General features: G+C 40.4%; 1 protein-coding gene across 7 annotated transcripts in view; it reads right to left on the bottom strand.

Annotated features, from left to right (window-relative positions):
* The window catches only part of kcnab2a (potassium voltage-gated channel subfamily A regulatory beta subunit 2a), a 96284-nt gene that overhangs the window by 13315 nt on the left and 64625 nt on the right, over nucleotides 1-18344 (bottom strand). For all 7 annotated transcript variants that reach the window (XM_005943630.2, XM_005943629.3, XM_005943632.3 and 4 more), the window contains 7 exons: nucleotides 11300-11343; nucleotides 11043-11080; nucleotides 10723-10802; nucleotides 6114-6158; nucleotides 5528-5572; nucleotides 5208-5251; nucleotides 4863-4949 (listed from right to left, as the gene is read on the bottom strand). In XM_005943630.2, the coding sequence (XP_005943692.1) occupies nucleotides 4863-4949; nucleotides 5208-5251; nucleotides 5528-5572; nucleotides 6114-6158; nucleotides 10723-10802; nucleotides 11043-11080; nucleotides 11300-11343 (383 nt within the window). The remainder of the gene's footprint in view (nucleotides 1-4862; nucleotides 4950-5207; nucleotides 5252-5527; nucleotides 5573-6113; nucleotides 6159-10722; nucleotides 10803-11042; nucleotides 11081-11299; nucleotides 11344-18344) is intronic.

Below are 18344 nucleotides of genomic sequence, written 5' to 3'. Positions count from 1 at the left end.
ATAAAAATAAATAGCCGGCCTTATAAAAGAAAAAGAAAAAACCCATTAACACTCGTTTCACCCTGTGGTGTTTTCCGCAGCATACAATACCTCAAACAGTGTCCTGGTACTCTAATTTATGTGCATCTGCTTGTTCTTTCTTCTTCTAAAAGAAGCACTCGTTATCATTTGCAATCCAAATGGCCTCGGCCATTCAGGACAGAAGTGGAAAAGCTGATTATGTTAATCAGAATGGAGCATGATTCACCCTGATGAGGATGACATCTATTCATAACAAGGCACTTGAATGACATTAATGTTTAAAAAAAAAAAATCCTAAGAATCTGTCAATTTCAATCTGCAGCGGGCTGCAGAAAGGAAATCCAGTGAAATAAATACGAGACGACGGCCGTATTTGCACCACTTCAGATCTTTAATTGTGCAAAAAGCCTCTTCAGTGGTTTGACAAAGTGGACTACAGCTTATTTATTTTAAGCACAGATGGTTAGAAAATATGTCAGGGGTGATTTATTTTTCTCTTTAATGTGATGACTGGATGTTGCAGAGAGATTAATCTCATGTTACTGTGTCAACACAGCACTGCATTTGATTTAAAGCCGTCAGGTGGGAATGTGTTTTTAAAGCATGCATGCTTATGTGTATGATAAGAGAGATTTGAATAAACAAATGATTCTGATAATTATGCTAAAGATTATAACATAAAAATATACATTAGCAGAGGCATGATAAGAGAGCCATGGCACTCAAAGAATCCTGATTACACATCCGCAGTTTAGCTCCTGTCATAAAAGAGCCAGTCAACAGCTGAAACTAGGATATACGACCCAATCAGTGGGTAATGTTGCATTGGCACAGTAGAACTCTATCACAGGCTTCTACTGCACATCTGCAACCTTAACAAAGATGTAGATAAGTCAAATTACATTCATGCAAATAAGCTTTAAGATTAGATTTGTTCAGTGGTTTGTTCAGTGGTTGTATGGATATTGAAATGCACTCCCATTTATACAGTTCTTTTATAATCTTAATGACTAAAAGTCCCATTTTAACCCCCATTAAGCAACATACATTTATACAGCACTTTAATTACCTCATACCCACGGCATATTCAGAATCACCAGTTAACCTAATGGATGTCTTTGTACCGTGGGAGAAGGCATGAGAGAACGCACACAGGCATAGGTGGGGATCAAACCGGTTATAAGCTTGCTGTAAGGCTACAGTGCTAACCACTCGACCATCATGGCCATCAATGATAAACGGCCCTGAGCCATGAAGGAAGAAATAATGAGTATTTTTTGTGAGCATCAAAGAAGTTGATGAAAAGCTCTTTAACCCTCATTCTAGGCAAAGCTTTAAAGCAGTTTTGGTTTGACTTGGTTGCTTTTATACAAGCTGTTTTTATGTAACATTAATTAATTTGTTACATTTTATGTAACAAATTAACGATATGGCTCTCTCCTCACCACAGACGCATAAAAGATGTAGCTTCCAGGTCTAAAAAGCAAAGGTTGATCCTTAAGTAGCCTAAGCCTAAATTCACTCTAATGGGCATCAGGGGGCGAAAGCTGTGGATACTGAAAGACTCTGGGCCCTGTAGAAGTCGCACGATCTGATATCGTCGTGTTGGTGTTGTTCCCAGATCACATATAAATGTTGTTCCAGGATCAACATTGCAAGTGACCAATCAGAATGTTGTGACGTCATACTTTTGCGACTTGGGAAAAACCGGCGTAAAACAAAAAACTGTACTTAAGCTGCGAGAAACCGCCTCTGTCCGCCGATCAACGGACCCTGACCGTAACCCTTTAATAAACATAGCAGAATTGATATTGTCCTTGCAACATGAATTCAAAATCCTGCTGAATTCAAAATCCTGCTCCTCACATACAAGGTCTTAAATAATCAGGCCCCATCTTATCTTAATGACCTTGTAGTACCATATCACCCTATTAGAGCACTTGCTCTCGCTCTGCAGGCCTACTTGTTGTTCCTAGAGTATTTAAAAGTAGAATGGGAGGGAGAGCCTTCAGTTTTCAGGCCCCTCTTCTGTGGAACCAGCTTCCAGTTTGGATTCGGGAGACAGACACTATCTCTACTTTTAAGATTAGGCTTAAAACTTTCCTTTTTGCTAAAGCATATAGTTAGGGCTGGACCAGGTGACCCTGAATCCTCCCTTAGTTATGCTGCAATAGACGTAGGCTGCCGGGGGATTCCCATGATGCATTGAGTTTTTCCTTTCCAGTCACCTTTCTCACTCACTATGTGTTAACAGACCTCTCTGCATTGAATCATATCTGTTATTAACCTCTGTCTCTCTTCCACAGCATGTCTTTATCCTGTCTTCCTTCTCTCACCCCAACCGGTCGCAGCAGATGGCCCCGCCCCTCCCTGAGCCTGGTTCTGCCGGAGGTTTCTTCCTGTTAAAAGGGAGTTTTTCCTTCCCACTGTCGCCAAAGTGCTTGCTCATAGGGGGTCATATGATTGTTGGGTTTTTCTCTGTATCTATGAAGCGCCTTGAGGCGACTTATGTTGTGATTTGGCGCTATATAAATAAAATTGAATTGAATTGAACATTGGAATTTCATAAATGCACAAATGGCTTGGCGCGCCAAAGAATAACGTCACAAGAATGTGATTGGTCACTTGCAATGTTGATCTTGGAACAACATTTACTATGCTGTTCCAGGAACAACACCAACACGACGATATCAGATCATCCGTAGAAGTCTATGGTCTCTGTGTTTCAGAAAGGTACATTACCCAGCACATGGTCGAATGCTAATGACTTGTGATTGACAAATCGTTATCCAGTGAGTTGAGTAGTACAGCGGTCCCCAACCCCCGGGCCTCGGGGGGGTCCGTGAGTCGTTTGGTACCGGGCCGCGTGAGTTGACGCTCAGGTGTGAAATGTATGGTTTTCAGGGTTTTCAACGTTATTTTGTTATCGTTTTTATCGTTAACTCAGTTTTCCTGGGTCTTTTCACGTGTGTTATGAATAAATCTTCTTTTTTTCGGTACCGGTACTAGTTTTATTTTGTTGTATTTATCCGCGACACCTAAAGGCCGGTCTGTGAAAATATTGTCGGGCATAAACCGGTCCGTGGCGCAAAAAAGGTTGGGGACCGCTGGAGTAGTAGGTGAAAGCAGTTATTTTTATGTATTTATTTGATGTTACATAGGTAGGCGAGTGACAAACTATTATTGCTTTTAAATAGGGCTTTTCGATATAATGATATATATAAGATGACGATATGAAAACGTCTATCGTTTCATATTATGCTATCGTTTGTTTTGTGGTGTTGCAAAATAAACTGTTTACGTCAATATGTTTCATCGTTTTGATGGTCACTGTAGAATTTCTTAAAGTTCTCTCTTTCTCTTATATTTAATATAACCACACTATGGACGGACAAATGACTGTTCTTATGCGTTGTCGTTAGCAACAACGACGGTCGTGTGCCTCCGCTGTCCGCTTGTTTATTTTCCACATAAACCTTTCAAAATAAAGCTGAAGATCCTGTTGAGATTTTTCAAAATCAACTGAATCACGTGAAATAGTATGCTGAGTGTTTACAGATGAGAAGCTAAAAAGAGTCGTCAGGTGCTAAAAAATAAACCTTAGAAAAAGTTTTTCCCCCGCAGCACGCCGTGTAATAAATGGTCACAAAGAAAATTGCGGCTGTTTCAACTTATGTAACACTCGACTCCAGAGTAGATGGTGCTACCAGCATGTTGAGATGTTTATTGCTGCCTCTCCTGTTTGAGGTGGTGGTGGGGTTTTTTTTCTTCTTCTTCTTAAGGTGGCCTGAATGGGTTGGTCATGTTTCAACGGCAGTTCTGATGAAAGATGCTTATCCCAAATGGTGTGTGGAGCCAGGTGGCATGAAGATAATCATCTGTAGTGTTTCATGTGCAGTGTGTGTAACACGTGTGAGAAATTAAATCACAGAGCTCCAACTCAGCCTGTGTGTGTGCTGTTGAGCAATATCTTGCGTTATCTGACTGTAATTTCCGTCTTTTTATCGATCTAAGTGATAACTTGTTTGGTTCGCCTGCAGACCAAATATAAAAAATGTCAAATAGCGATCGAAGCGTCCCAGACAAGAGAAGGAACACGCATATAATAAGACGGGCCCTATCACCCATCAATAATCCATCACACTGATGCACTGTTTCTCATAAAAGAGTCGAATAGACCAAGCCTCTCCATCTTGGGAGTGTGTGCTTGTCTTAAGGGGTTTACTGTGTTTACTCTGACAGTAGCTGTTCACTTCCTCTTCACCCTGTTTACCCCTTCAGCTACTGCCAGCATAAAATACACCAGATGGCTTTACCACTACAGATTGGAAGACGCATATTCAAAACTGCCCATTTGAACTGTGTGCAATCTCTAAAGGGCAGAGGGGCGTAAGAATTGCCTCAACCTTTACATTAAACAACACCAGCTACTTCTGCTCAACAAGATCCTGAAGTATTCTGGAAGAGCCAGCTTGAGCGAAGTAGCAAACTGAAGGCAGAGAGATGGCCCCTGACCGGACTACAACCCGAAGAGGAACTATAACACGGGAGCAGATGGATACTGTGTGACCAGCTGAGCCCCACACAGTTAGCACTCTGCCATTTAAAGGTCTTCAGCATCCGCATCCATCCTCATTCTGAGTGTGGAGGTGGAAGCACCAGGACAACAGGCAGCATTTAAAAATAGATGTTTCAGTTACAAGAGATTTGTATATCCGAGTCTTCACGTTGCAGTCGTCATAGAGACAGAAAGAATGCCTTTTCTCTAAGCACAGTATGACAACAAGTGATAAAAAGGTGATAAATAGGCAGAAAAAGGGTAGAGACAATAGAATTGCTACCTTCCATTGGTGTATTAGGGTCCGGTCTGTTCGCGAAAACCACATCCACGTAGTCTAACTGCAGTCTTTCTAAAGAGGCTTTTAAACCTGGAAAATAGGAACCACAGTTGAGCAGCAATGGTACTGTGACTGCAAATATCAAAGTGTATAGAAAATTAGTGCAGAGGATTATCAAACTGCATACTTTAAATGGGTTACTGACTGTAGCCAAAACTTTTCCAATAACTCCAGGGGAGGCGTCAGTTTTTAAAATGAAGCTTTGATTCCCTTGACCCAAAGCTATTAATTAATTTTGTTGTTGAAGTGTCAACATTTAATCCAATAATACGCAGCACTGCTACTTACCTTCTATAATGTGTTTTCGGGATAAACCTCTTTCAGTTTCCGCTCTATATGAAAACAAATACAAAAGAAATGAGAGTGTGTTTGACACCATTATTTAAAATGTGACTGGTACGGCTCCTGGACGGTAACATAATATCATTTTATCCTTTATGAAATATGAGCGATGTTTCCAGCTTTATTGAAAGCACCTGACAACAGATCAGTTTGGATGACACATGATCCCATTACCAGGAGCATCAGGATCAAACAAGTCGAGAAAAATTACACGCGAGGGTAGTTTTTCCATTTGGGCAAACAGCAGAGTTAAGGATGAAACTTACTTTCCACCCCAGAAGATCTTTGTTGTTATCACCAAACTCGAACGTCTGGAGAAAGAAAAAAAAAAAAGTAAGCACACATCTGTTACAACATCTGCCAAGCAAACATGCTGAACTACATCAAAAAAAGCACTGGAGTTGCTTAAGCACATGCACAAACTATAATCTTTAGGTCATTCATGCGTTTCTACCTTATTCTATCAGCATCACTCTCGCACACATCCTACAATAACGGTGTCTGTGCCAGAACGCAAACAATGCCAGTGAATGAGTGCTGCGAGCACATAAACCTGATCTGATATAACCTGAGCTATACAAATACCCATACAGGACCGACAAAGTAGAAGACAAGCCACTAGAAGTTCATCCATTATTTATCATCTTTGAGGAGGAGACACTGGAGTGTGGCAAGGCTGCCCACATTAATCTTTCATCTCCCCACCTTACTGTTCCGGTTCACAACACACAAGCCTCCCAATATGTGCAGAGGAACGAGATGATACAAGATTAGGCCAGATGGCTGGGAAGGAAATTAAAAAAATAAAATAAAAAAATACAAAATGCAATTAAAGTGTGCCTCATATCATACCTCCATCCTTTCTTCTTTATGATGTTTCCGAGCACCACCTCTGCCCTATGAAACAGATGGAAAGAGAGCATGATTAAAAAAAAAAAAAACATTAAAAAATAATAGATAGTCTTGAAATGATATGAGCACTTATATCCGACTGTCTCAAGATTTAATTATTTAATTGATTAACGCAGTCCAATTCTTCGCCCGGTCCCAGCTGTGCTGTCGAGCCACCACCAAGTCACTCATTAGCAGCCACAGGGGTGCTAATGAGTGACATTACGTTCAACACGGGGCTCATTAGGGCTGGGCAGAAACCTGTCAGCAGGATGTCTCTCCAGCTCCCTCTGACAAATAATGAGACCCCTCCTTGTGACACAGTTTCACATAAAATCCAACTGGCTGTAGAGGTAGAAAAAGCGTCATGCCAGCTAAGATTTGTTTACGTTTGCCGATGAGTGCAGCTAGCACCTCTAATTGACACAGTTTTCAAATATTACGGCAAGTATCCGATTTGTGCACAAATTCAAGGACCACAATTTACCCACAGCACAGCACATTACAGCTCCTGTCAGTGTGACAGTCTGAACAGTTTCAGTAATGTGCAAAAGTTTAAGGTATCAGAATACTTTATTAATCCCCGAGGAAACTGTGTGGGTTACAGTTGCTCCAAGACAGTAACAGTAACAGACTAAACTATTTAAATAGTGCAATATGTTTCAGATATTACAAATTTAAGAAATGGAACTAATATCTACAAATAGCTCAATTATAAATATCAGGAAGATTACAGAGGTGGTTATAAATATCAAGAATATCAAGAAGTTTAGGAGTTTTAGATTTGCACAGATCACACAACAGATTGATCATCCACGCATTTTAAATCGCAGTGAGAGTCACAATGGCATACCCACAACCCCCCAAAAAAGACAAGAGGCCACAAATGGTAAATTCCTAACCTAAATATTTCAATACAAGATTACTTGGCAGAAAATAATAAGCTGGCTCTAATTATGTGGAAGTATTAAGGACAGCTGATACCAAAGAGAATGGCACAACGATGTTGGTATAAAGTCGAATAATGTGCAAGTTGTTTTTTTTTTTTTTTAAAGAATAATTTTGAAACCTTTTCATGTTTATACATTACTTGAATATCCTGGTATTTCTGTATGAAACATAAATGGGGAAACTACCTATATTTTTGAGTGGAAGAACACTTTTGTAAATCTGGAATTACTTTTAAATTTGTTTGAACTTTCAAGAATAATAGCAACAACAATTAAGTACAAAGTTGGCAGGATCAGTTGTCAGGTTAGCCCATTATCCTTAGGCCTCTGAAAAAGGGAAACAATGTATAAAATCATCAGCAATTCCAATTAATGTACAATTTTCTGTTAAATCTCTTAAATTACAGCTAGAAATCTGCACTTCAGTTACAAATAAATCATTCATATTTATGTATTTTTTAAAATCAGAACTATATTGATACACCAATGATTGATAACCATGGGTTATTATGTATCATAACTCAAAAAAAAATTTGATTATAAGCACATAATAAACTTTGTAGTGCTGTACCCTTTTTCCTTTTTTCCCCTGCATCCTAATATTCGACAGCTATGACCAGTCCTGCTCATGTGCACCACTTGCTACTATATGTATGCAAAGCATGGATGTATGAATGATTAAAGGCTACGCTCACACTGCAGGTCTTAATGCTCAATTCCGATTTTTTGATCAAATCCGATTTTTTTGTCTGCTTGTTCACACTACAAATAAAATGTGACAGCAAACGCGCTCTAGTGTGAACCCTCAAAGCAGCCCGCATGCGCAAAAGAAGACAGCACACACAACACGCTCTGTTTAGACCCAGACCAAACAATATTGTTTGACTGATGGCCCTTAATGTAAAGACTTTGGATTTGATGCGCTTTCGCCTGCAGTGTGAATGTAGCCTTACTTTAATATTCAGGGGCCATTTGTTTGTTTGTTTCGCTTTTGTCTCTGTTTCAATTGAATATTAAATCCTGCATAACATTTTTGTACCATTTATCACCACCTTTTGTTTGCCATTTATTAAAAGATAAATTAAATTAAATATTCAACCTCCCCACTCGTGTGTTTGTGCCTCTGTACATTCTGCTGATCCAAACAGCAGCTGCCCAAGTACAGTAGACACTGCATTATTACTCCGAGTGATTTCAGCCTCTGCCAGCTGGACTCACATCTTTTTTAAACAACGAGCAATGAACACTCCCCTGAGAGCAATGATGTGTGTGTGTGTGTGTGTGTGTGTGTTTCTGGCTCTTAGTATTGCCCCTTTGAAATGTGAGTAATTTGAGTGACCAAACATAAGGTTCACTGAGCCTCGAGCAGGTTGCCTTTCTTCATCCACCCATTAATTAAAGCTTTGCTTTATTTCAATGCTGAGTTGCTTTCTGACTTAGGGCAGAAGCAATGATGTAATGCGGCACTACTCATGGATTCTTTATATTTTATTACTTTCACATTCTTCAGGGCTTATGCCACCTGTTTTTCACCATGTCACACATTTAATATTGATCTCCAGCAAAATGCCTCTGAGCCTGAGAGAAAACAAAGACTAAAATTCTGTTCTGCCAATTACTGCCATACTTTGAAAAGCTTTCGTGCCATGTGTGCTTGCTGATAAGAGCAGCTACATGGGTTAAGCACAACACATTTGTTTGTGCAAAGAGACATATTTGTTTATATTTCTCAGAAACAGTAGCTCATGTATTCGGATGGATACGCTAATCAAGCATCACAATCAATATTTGAATATTCTTGTGCGTTCAGTGTTTTGTTCCGTGACCAATTTTTTAGTTGAGGGCTAAGCTACAACAAACAGCTTACAAATCTCATTTATTTGTCTGTCCAAGCTCACCACACAGAATCGACTTCACAGCAGCTGACTGTGCAGCCACCAACACCACCACTTCACATCCTCCAAGCCCGACTGATAGAAAGAATCCTAAGCCACAACCGAGGACTTCACATGAAAGCTTTTTCCATTATGACGCGCAAACTGTGTGATTTGTTCGACTCCTTCTCGTGTGTTTGTGTGTAATATAAGCTCCTTGGTGCTGCTTTGCAGTGGAAGCTGTCAGGATTAACACCTGTGCAACACATTTCGAGCTGTGTGACGTGCTGTCACAAACACTTGCACGTGCCAGGCTTGTCCTTTCTGTTCAAGTGTGGTTCTGGTTTATGGCAGCACGATGATCAAAGCCAGAGTTGGTTTTGCTTCTGTGTCAAAGATCAACCTCTCTCATGAATAAATCAACAAGACTGCTGAAAACTCCCCAAAACATTAACATCGTGGTGTGATGACGTGCATCAGACCACAGCTGCTGAGGCATTAGATGCGAAACGAGGACAACCACTGAGACCTACAGCTTGTTTCTCCTCTTTTGTTATCTTTTGATTTCCCTTTCTGAGACACGGGGACTCTGATGCATCTCCCCAAACATAATGGAAAAAATAGAATAATCTCAGGAGGATTTAAACAGGAGACTTGCTCCCGTTAATAAGAGACACTATTTGCAAAGGATAATCCCTTAGATTATTTCACAGCACCCAGGCTACTACAAAACCAGACTAATCCATACTGGAATTTAAACATCCACTACATCCAGCAATAAAGCAACATGCTTTCTGAGGTTAAAGTATCATCACTGCCCATCCCCTAAATTTATGCCACGAATACCCGAACCCTGACAAATGGCACTTTTCGTTGTGAAAAGCAGGCCAGGCAGACATTAATTTCTTCTCCTCCTTTAATAATAGCCAAGAAAATGAGGAGTTGATTCATCGAGATAAACATACTGTGGAGCTTACTCAGAGGCTGAATGCCATTAAACTATTGTTTGAGAAGAGGCTAAAATGAGACGACATAATTATTAGCATCAGTTAAACCTCAAACCATGTGAAAAAAAACGATGGAAATAAAACATTTATGCATTTCCATCGTCATATATTCATTTAATAAAGGTTAGTTTGTTTAGAATGCACTTTGTCACAAAACAGCTCTAGCGTGTCCGCTGTAAAAAACAAAAAACAATTAAGATACACGTGGAAAATATACGTAAAGAGAGATGAATCCTGTAACGCCAAAAGAAAATTCATCCACCCTGGGACTGTTGCAGAACGTCTCCAAGCCTCTGCATATGATGTCGATGTTAAATTGTAATGTTGTGATTGTCATGTCTTTTCTGTCTTTTATTTAAATGAACTTATATAAAAAGAAGGTCACCCAGAGAACCCATCCGCAGACGACTGTCCAGATTTTAAGTTTTAAAGAAATTCTGCTTTACACTTTTTATGTATTCTAGGAGACAAACAATTCAGTGCTCTCAGGAAATGTGAGATGGATATTTGGCATATTGGTAAGTTACCATAGGTAAAGACAACATGCTGGCACCTTGACTCTGTATTACATCACTTCTAAATGTGGAATATTTGTGCACCACTATAGCTCAAACACCTGACTGGAGTCTGCAAGTACATAACCTCTGCTTGCCTTCATAATCAATCACACATTAGCAGTTTGGTAATGTTTGCTGCTACCACTCACTCCTAAGTGACTCGCCACACAGGATATACTCACTTGCCAGCAGCGTAGACCTCCGCTGTGTCAAACAGATTGATGCCATTTTCATAGGCCAGAGTCATCAGCTGCTCTGCCATCTGTTGAGAGAACAGGGGAGAAGGAACAGAGAGGGGAAATGATGGGATGAGACCACTGATGTGAGGTGTTAGTAAATTTTAATTATGAAGCTGGCTTCACAGGACTAGAGTCTGCCTGTTGACTCTGTTAGAAAAGTAAAAATAGGCTTCTTGAGCAACCTAGGATATCTCCGATCATATGGAGGGTTTCCATTCCAAAGCTTTGATGGATAGAAGCTGACAAAATGCATCTGCTCTCACCTCATCTGTTATCTGTCCACCAAACGTCACCCATGTTCCTAAAGGGAATGACAGAGAAGTGGGGTCAGAGAATTAGTACACAAACATGCAAGTAGAATAAAAACCTTTTTGTTCTTTCTGACATACTTAAATTCAATTTTTTCACACTCTGTTTAATAACACTTTCTCTCTGTATAGAGAACAGGTTTTATATTGGCCTCCCCGGTCTGTCATACTGAGTCTACAGCATGCACAAACAGTTTGTCTCGTGATCTTACCTAATCCAAGGCAGGATACCCGCAAGCCCGACTTCCCGAGGTTTCTGTCAAAACAGAGGAAAGTACATTAAAACGAATGCCGCACTGAGGTGGCAGTGATTTATGATCTTTTGTCCTCAGGCGGTGGCTGTGACCAGCACAGTCTTTCAGGAATGACTGTTTCAAAAACAAAATAAACAAAAAACCCTATCGAGCTTCACTAGAGTTCTCTCATCTTTAGGTTGTTGCTGCAGTGGAGTGACAGAAGCTGGAAAGAACAAGACTTTGTATGGATCTGTAACTAGCCCGAATGAATGTGAGAGTGAATGAATAGTGGTATTGTAAAGCGCTTTGAGGGGTTCCGAAAAGCGCTACATAAATGCAATCCATTATTATTATTATTATTATAACATAGTGCAGCACTGTCACATGTTGAGGGGATGGCTAACGAAGGACATCAACGTATGAGCTGACAATGAGAAGGTGTTTGTGCTCACCAAAATGTCGGGGGTGGGGGGTGGGGGGGGGGAATCAGAGACAGGAAGTGAGTATTAAGTAGTCCCACCATGACATCCACTGAAATTTCTCACAGCACACCAGGATCCCTCAGCCGCCATCTGACTAAAATCCCCTGCAGCAATGCGGAAGCTTGACTACACACAACAACTTGCTCCTAAAGCTGGCGTCTCTGAGCCAATCACAGTCCAGACAGACCCCTCTGCTTGACAATCACAGCTTTGGTTAGGTCTTTAGCTTGTGCAAGCTTTTGCTTGTGCAAGCTTTTAAAGTTTTCTAATATGCCTGTGGTTCCTCAGTATCATAACAGATTTGTTATGAGCACTGTTATATAATCATTTCACAAGGAAATCAAACCATCTCTTCTGGTCTGCAAAAACCTGACGACTACAATATTTTATTACTTCAGAGTTTTCTGATCTAAGACATTAAAAATACAAAACCAAACGTGCTGCTTCTGGTCAAACACCTTCACGAGATAATCTGGCAGTGTAAAAAAGATAAAAGAAATGTGGCAGAGATGATGTAACGTGTGCAGGAGTCCACGTAAGTATGTGGGAGGCTATCTAATATATTTTTATAAGACTGGCTGTATAGAAGAGCTGAAATGAAAAAGGGGTAGAGAGGGAGACAAAGGTGTGCATGTGTGTAGATGTGCGTTTTATATGGCTGCTTGTAACAAGTGGGACTGTGCATGCATGTGAGTGGGTGTTCTGTGAAGCACTGATAAAATTGCTGCAGTAACTAACAACACACTTTCTTCAATGTGTTCTTAACACCAAGTTCAGAAACAGAGACTAAAGCTGCTGAAACCTCATTGTTATCGTACATTATCTAAGTCAGTTACTGTACACTTGTTTAGCACATAAACAAAAACAAAACAATTAAGCTTAAGGATTTACCTTTCATGCTCACTACCATCCAACAATATTGGCTCGACTTCTGGGTCAGTAAACCAACATAGATGCTCATGGAGTCTATTTATTTCTATTCTTTGGTTTCTGAGAAAAGCTCAATTTTCTAAGCCATCAAATGTTTGGGTGAGTACAAAGAACACTGAAAATTCAGTTTGTGTATTTTGCTGTTTGTGTTCCACTTGTTTCTACGAAGAGCCTCATTAAAATGATCCGTTTGGGTCAGTGAAGTCTGGCAGTCGTGTTACACTGTAAATCAGAGAGCAAGATGACATCACATATAGGAGCCTCCTGCTTTATAAACAAACAAAGTTTGTCATGAGGGAGAAGAGAGCGTGATCTAATGAGTCCATGTGTCCTAACGCTGCATCGCAGTACAAGTCTACTGTGGCAAACCACTGGAGCCCATCAACAATTAACTGCCTCTTAATTGCATGAGTAAAACTGCCCCTCGGGACGCTGTTGTGCGGCATCACAGAGATAACCAACACCAAGAGCAGTTTCCTGACTGAAACTGTCAGTGGAGCATGTTTGCTCCAGAGTATTTAATGATTTTAGAGTTCACAACTATATCAAGAAAATGAGATGCAAAGTAAACATTTCCATCAGGTGCATTAAAGCGTATTACAAAGCAAAGTTTTCTGTCTTAACTGTCACATGAGCACGCTAAAACATGAATACTGCACAGTGGATGTGAATGTACAAAAAGAGAGGAGTAAAAGAATAACCGTTCCATCATTGTCATTGTTAGGATGTACCTTTGTCAGCACACTGTTCTCTTCAATATTTTACTGGAGTGGCCTTGAATATTGCATTGTGCATTTCGGCAACAATCCTCCACCAGGGCCTGCAGGTACGCAGGAGTCAAGTTCCTGCTGAGCCTCAGCATACATGAACCGCAGCAGTAAAGTCATCCATCTCACAGCCTCCTCAATAATGAGGGAGACAGGTACAGTACAGGACAGTAACAACACTGTAGCCACACGGACAAAGCCAGAAAGGACCCACTGAATCGGACAGATGTGAAGTATGCGCAAAGCCCAAGTGGAAAGGGGAAGGTTTTTCACTGTGTCACACTTTGTGTGATTAAACAGGGCCTGGAGTCTGTTTAGGGTTTGTTTACACACGTGTTACACAACACTTTAGCGTGATACAAAACCTGGATGAGAATGTTAATCACTGCGGATATTTTTCCTTTCAATTTATAGGTTAATTTTAAGTCAGAGAGATCTCCTGGACCACCCCTGACTCTTTTTGTTGTGTATTAATTATTTAAATAGTAATTTGCAGATTACTGACTCACTACGCAGCAACACAACAAAAATATAGCTGAAAAAAAAAAAACCCATCTTCAATCACAAAACAAGCAGCAGACACTATGGCTTCCAATAGCACCATCTTATTTTGTGTGTTCATTGCATGAATTAAATAAATAAAAACATAATTATCTGTCACGTTACTGTAGCTTTGCTTGTCAAAAGGAGTCACACATTTTCTATCTGCCAAGGCTTAAATGGGTAACTTCCCATAAATAACACAGTCCCATCTAATAATTTCCCTGAACACAAGTTTTCTAGAGGTCCCACTGGGGCAATTAATACAATTTTATACATCAATATTATTTAACATGTTATGCAGTGGCATCTATCAGCTTAAGAATTACGCTGACACTACAGACAGAGATGTCCTGCGATACCGAGCAGGGCATGCAACCCTTAGGCCTTTTAAAGTCAGATTTGATAACATCATATCAGCCATATACAATGATGAAACAAAACATTAAGTCCACCCCCTGCCTATTTGTCCTTTGTATGTAGTAAAACATCTCCTAGCTCTGCAGAAGCCTCTAAAGGTGCCCTGTGTTATCTGACAACCAAGATGCAGATGCAGACCCAAGTCCTGTAAGTTGTGCTTTGTAAATGCCACAGATTTGATTTGTTCCAGCACATCCTGCAACACTGTGGTGCCAGTTTATGGGCTATCCTGCTCAGACTAAGACTAAGTCCTGTACTGTTTCGCCTTCATGAGATACAGAATATTACAAAACATACTATGAAAACAAGCTGTACTCTTACCAAATAATACATCTGCTCACACTGCTCACCACTGTTAGAGCTGATCTAAGGTGGGAAAATTACATAACAAAATCAAAGGGAAAACTTGGGTGAGTAAAAAGTAGAGCTGGTGGCATCCAATATCAGAAATTAATCTCAGCAGAATCTCCAGATTCAACGCACAACGATTTCTCACACAGCTATGATGCTACAGGGAGTGCAGAATTATTAGGCAAATGAGTATTTTGTCCACATCATCCTCTTCATGCATGTTGTCTTACTCCAAGCTGTAAAGGCTCGAAAGCCTACTACCAATTAAGCATATTAGGTGATGTGCATCTCTGTAATGAGAAGGGGTGTGGTCTAATGACATCAACACCCTATATCAGGTGTGCATAATTATTAGGCAACTTCCTTTCCTTTGGCAAAATGGGTCAAAAGAAGGACTTGACAGGCTCAGAAAAGTCAAAAATAGTGAGATATCTTGCAGAGGGATGCAGCAGTCTCAAAATTGCAAAGCTTCTGAAGCGTGATCATCGAACAATCAAGCGTTTCATTCAAAATAGTCAACAGGCGTCGCAAGAAGCGTGTGGAAAAACCAAGGCGCAAAATAACTGCCCATGAACTGAGAAAAGTCAAGCGTGCAGCTGCCAAGATGCCACTTGCCACCAGTTTGGCCATATTTCAGAGCTGCAACATCACTGGAGTGCCCAAAAGCACAAGGTGTGCAATACTCAGAGACATGGCCAAGGTAAGAAAGGCTGAAAGACGACCACCACTGAACAAGACACACAAGCTGAAACGTCAAGACTGGGCCAAGAAATATCTCAAGACTGGTTTTTCTAAGGTTTTATGGACTGATGAAATGAGAGTGAGTCTTGATGGGCCAGATGGATGGGCCCGTGGCTGGATTGGTAAAGGGCAGAGAGCTCCAGTCCGACTCAGACGCCAGCAAGGTGGAGGTGGAGTACTGGTTTGGGCTGGTATCATCAAAGATGAGCTTGTGGGGCCTTTTCGGGTTGAGGATGGAGTCAAGCTCAACTCCCAGTCCTACTGCCAGTTTCTGGAAGACACCTTCTTCAAGCAGTGGTACAGGAAGAAGTCTGCATCCTTCAAGAAAAACATGATTTTCATGCAGGACAATGCTCCATCACACGCGTCCAAGTACTCCACAGCGTGGCTGGCAAGAAAGGGTATAAAAGAAGAAAAACTAATGACATGGCCCCTTGTTCACCTGATCTGAACCCCATTGAGAACCTGTGGTCCATCATCAAATGTGAGATTTACAAGGAGGGAAAACAGTACACCTCTCTGAACAGTGTCTGGGAGGCTGTGGTTGCTGCTGCACGCAATGTTGATGGTGAACAGATCAAAACACTGACAGAATCCATGGATGGCAGGCTTTTGAGTGTCCTTGCAAAGAAAGGTGGCTATATTGGTCGCTGATTTGTTTTTGTTTTGTTTTTGAATGTCAGAAATGTATATTTGTGAATGTGGAGATGTTATATTGGTTTCACTGGTAAAAATAAATAATTGAAATGGGTATATATTTGTTTTTTGTTAAGTTGCCTAATAATTATGCACAGTAATAGTCACCTGCACACACAGATATCCCCCTAAAATAGCTAAAACTAAAAACAAACTAAAAACTACTTCCAAAAACATTCAGCTTTGATATTAATGAGTTTTTTGGGTTCATTGAGAACATGGTTGTTGTTCAATAATAAATTATTCCTCAAAAATACAACTTGCCTAATAATTCTGCACTCCCTGTAGCTAGTTTTTTTTCTGCCTTATTAAGAGTGTCTTTGCAGTATTTTTCTTGTTTACGTTGGCTAAACAGCCCCCTACCAACAAGAAAGAAAAAAGCTGTGCTATTTTTGGCCCTCTCCACTGCTCACTGTTTTTATGTGCGTATGTGTATGCATCCCATCTGCCCTCCACAAAGCAGTCAAACTATGTGAAACACTTGATCCCAGATTAGTTCTGCTAAACCCAGTTAGCCAGGAGACCATTTACCAATTAAATCAGCAAGAGATCAGGCAGAGAACTCCACTGCCTTAAAAGAAACTGATCAAAAACACAATTCTCAAGATTTGAGTTGTTAATGAGCTCTACATATTGATGTACTGATATGATAATGTGGTACAACACATACAATTCTTATTTAATGCATGGATCCTACTGTAACTGTGTGCTTTAGATTTACTAGCATAGTTGAGAGTGATGAATGAGGAAACAAGGTCACAGAGCTGCAAAGATTAATGTGTTGAGAGCTATGCCAACTGAGTAGAACTATTAATACAACCTCATCTGTGGCTTCAACTTCAAAAGAAAGCACACACTGAATGCCACCAGCTCGCACTGGCTGCAGGTGGTTTTTCTCCTCCATTCAAGTCTATGTGACAATTGGAGGGAGGAAGGGGGGGCTTTAAGGGCACTCATTACGCTCATTTGCAACTGCATATTTTTATTCATGGATTCCACTAGTCTACTAGTGTAAATTTGCATGACTCACACTTGTAACTACGTGTATTCATAAAGGTAGTGTTATCCACCTTCAATAATACGCACTGTCTGGGCCCAACTATTACTGCTGCTGCTGAGAGACACACCAATGAACTGTAACAGTCAAAACAACAAAGAATAACAAATGCTTTAACCTACCAACTATGTTGGCCATAAGTGGACCTTTTTAAAACAAAACAAAAAAAAAAAACCTCTTACCGTAACTCATTCATTTCCCTTTCTATACATGTAAAATGGCTCTCCCTCATCTACTTCACCACTAGGCGAGACGTGGAGATAACCTTGTCGTCTGCAAATACAATTGGAGGATGAGGATGGTGCAAGGTAGCCAAACCTTTGTTTGCGTCGCAATTGTGTGCAAGAAACATCTAAGTCAAAACTGTCATATGCAGAGATGCTAACATAGCAAACTATCGCAAACCTGAGCAACCTTATCCAATTCAGGGTTCCTAGATCTCACAGGGTGAGAGTCAGGATACACCCTGGACGGGTTGCCAGTCTGTTGCAGGCCCAACAGATACAGAGAAGCATTCACCCTCATACATACGGCCAATTTAGAATCATCAGTCAAACCATATCTTTGGAGGAAGCTAGAGTAACTGGAGAAAACCCATAACCTGTTATGCAGCACTGTTAACCACTGCACCACAGTGGTTTCGCTTGCACGTGCAGGTAATAAACAAAGAGAGGAACAGGATGGAGGACTTTGGTTTGCCAAAAAATTTACACTACCATTATCTGCTTTGTATGAGCTGAAGTATACAGCATGTTAAGCCTAATCATCAAATTACCTCAGGATTCACCTTACTGGTATGAAACATGAAAATGTTCAGTCCTTTGTTGTGCACTTCCTACACCCTGAGGATTTGTTCATTGCTGCTAGCAGGATGACCTTTCTTGGAACAAAACAAAAAAAACAAAACATAGTGTTGCTCCAGAAAAAAGCCAAAGACGGATTTGTGAGGGAGAGTTTTGACTGCAGGCGGGTGGATTAAAAAAAAAAAAAAAAAAAAAAAACATAAATATTCTGACATTTTAGCCAATATGCTAAAT

This window comes from Haplochromis burtoni, unplaced genomic scaffold (assembly GCF_018398535.1).
Source record: "Haplochromis burtoni strain Fernald_Lab_line unplaced genomic scaffold, NCSU_Asbu1 Contig_378, whole genome shotgun sequence".
Taxonomy (NCBI): domain Eukaryota; kingdom Metazoa; phylum Chordata; class Actinopteri; order Cichliformes; family Cichlidae; genus Haplochromis; species Haplochromis burtoni.
This window is presented reverse-complemented; position numbering and strand designations above follow the sequence as displayed.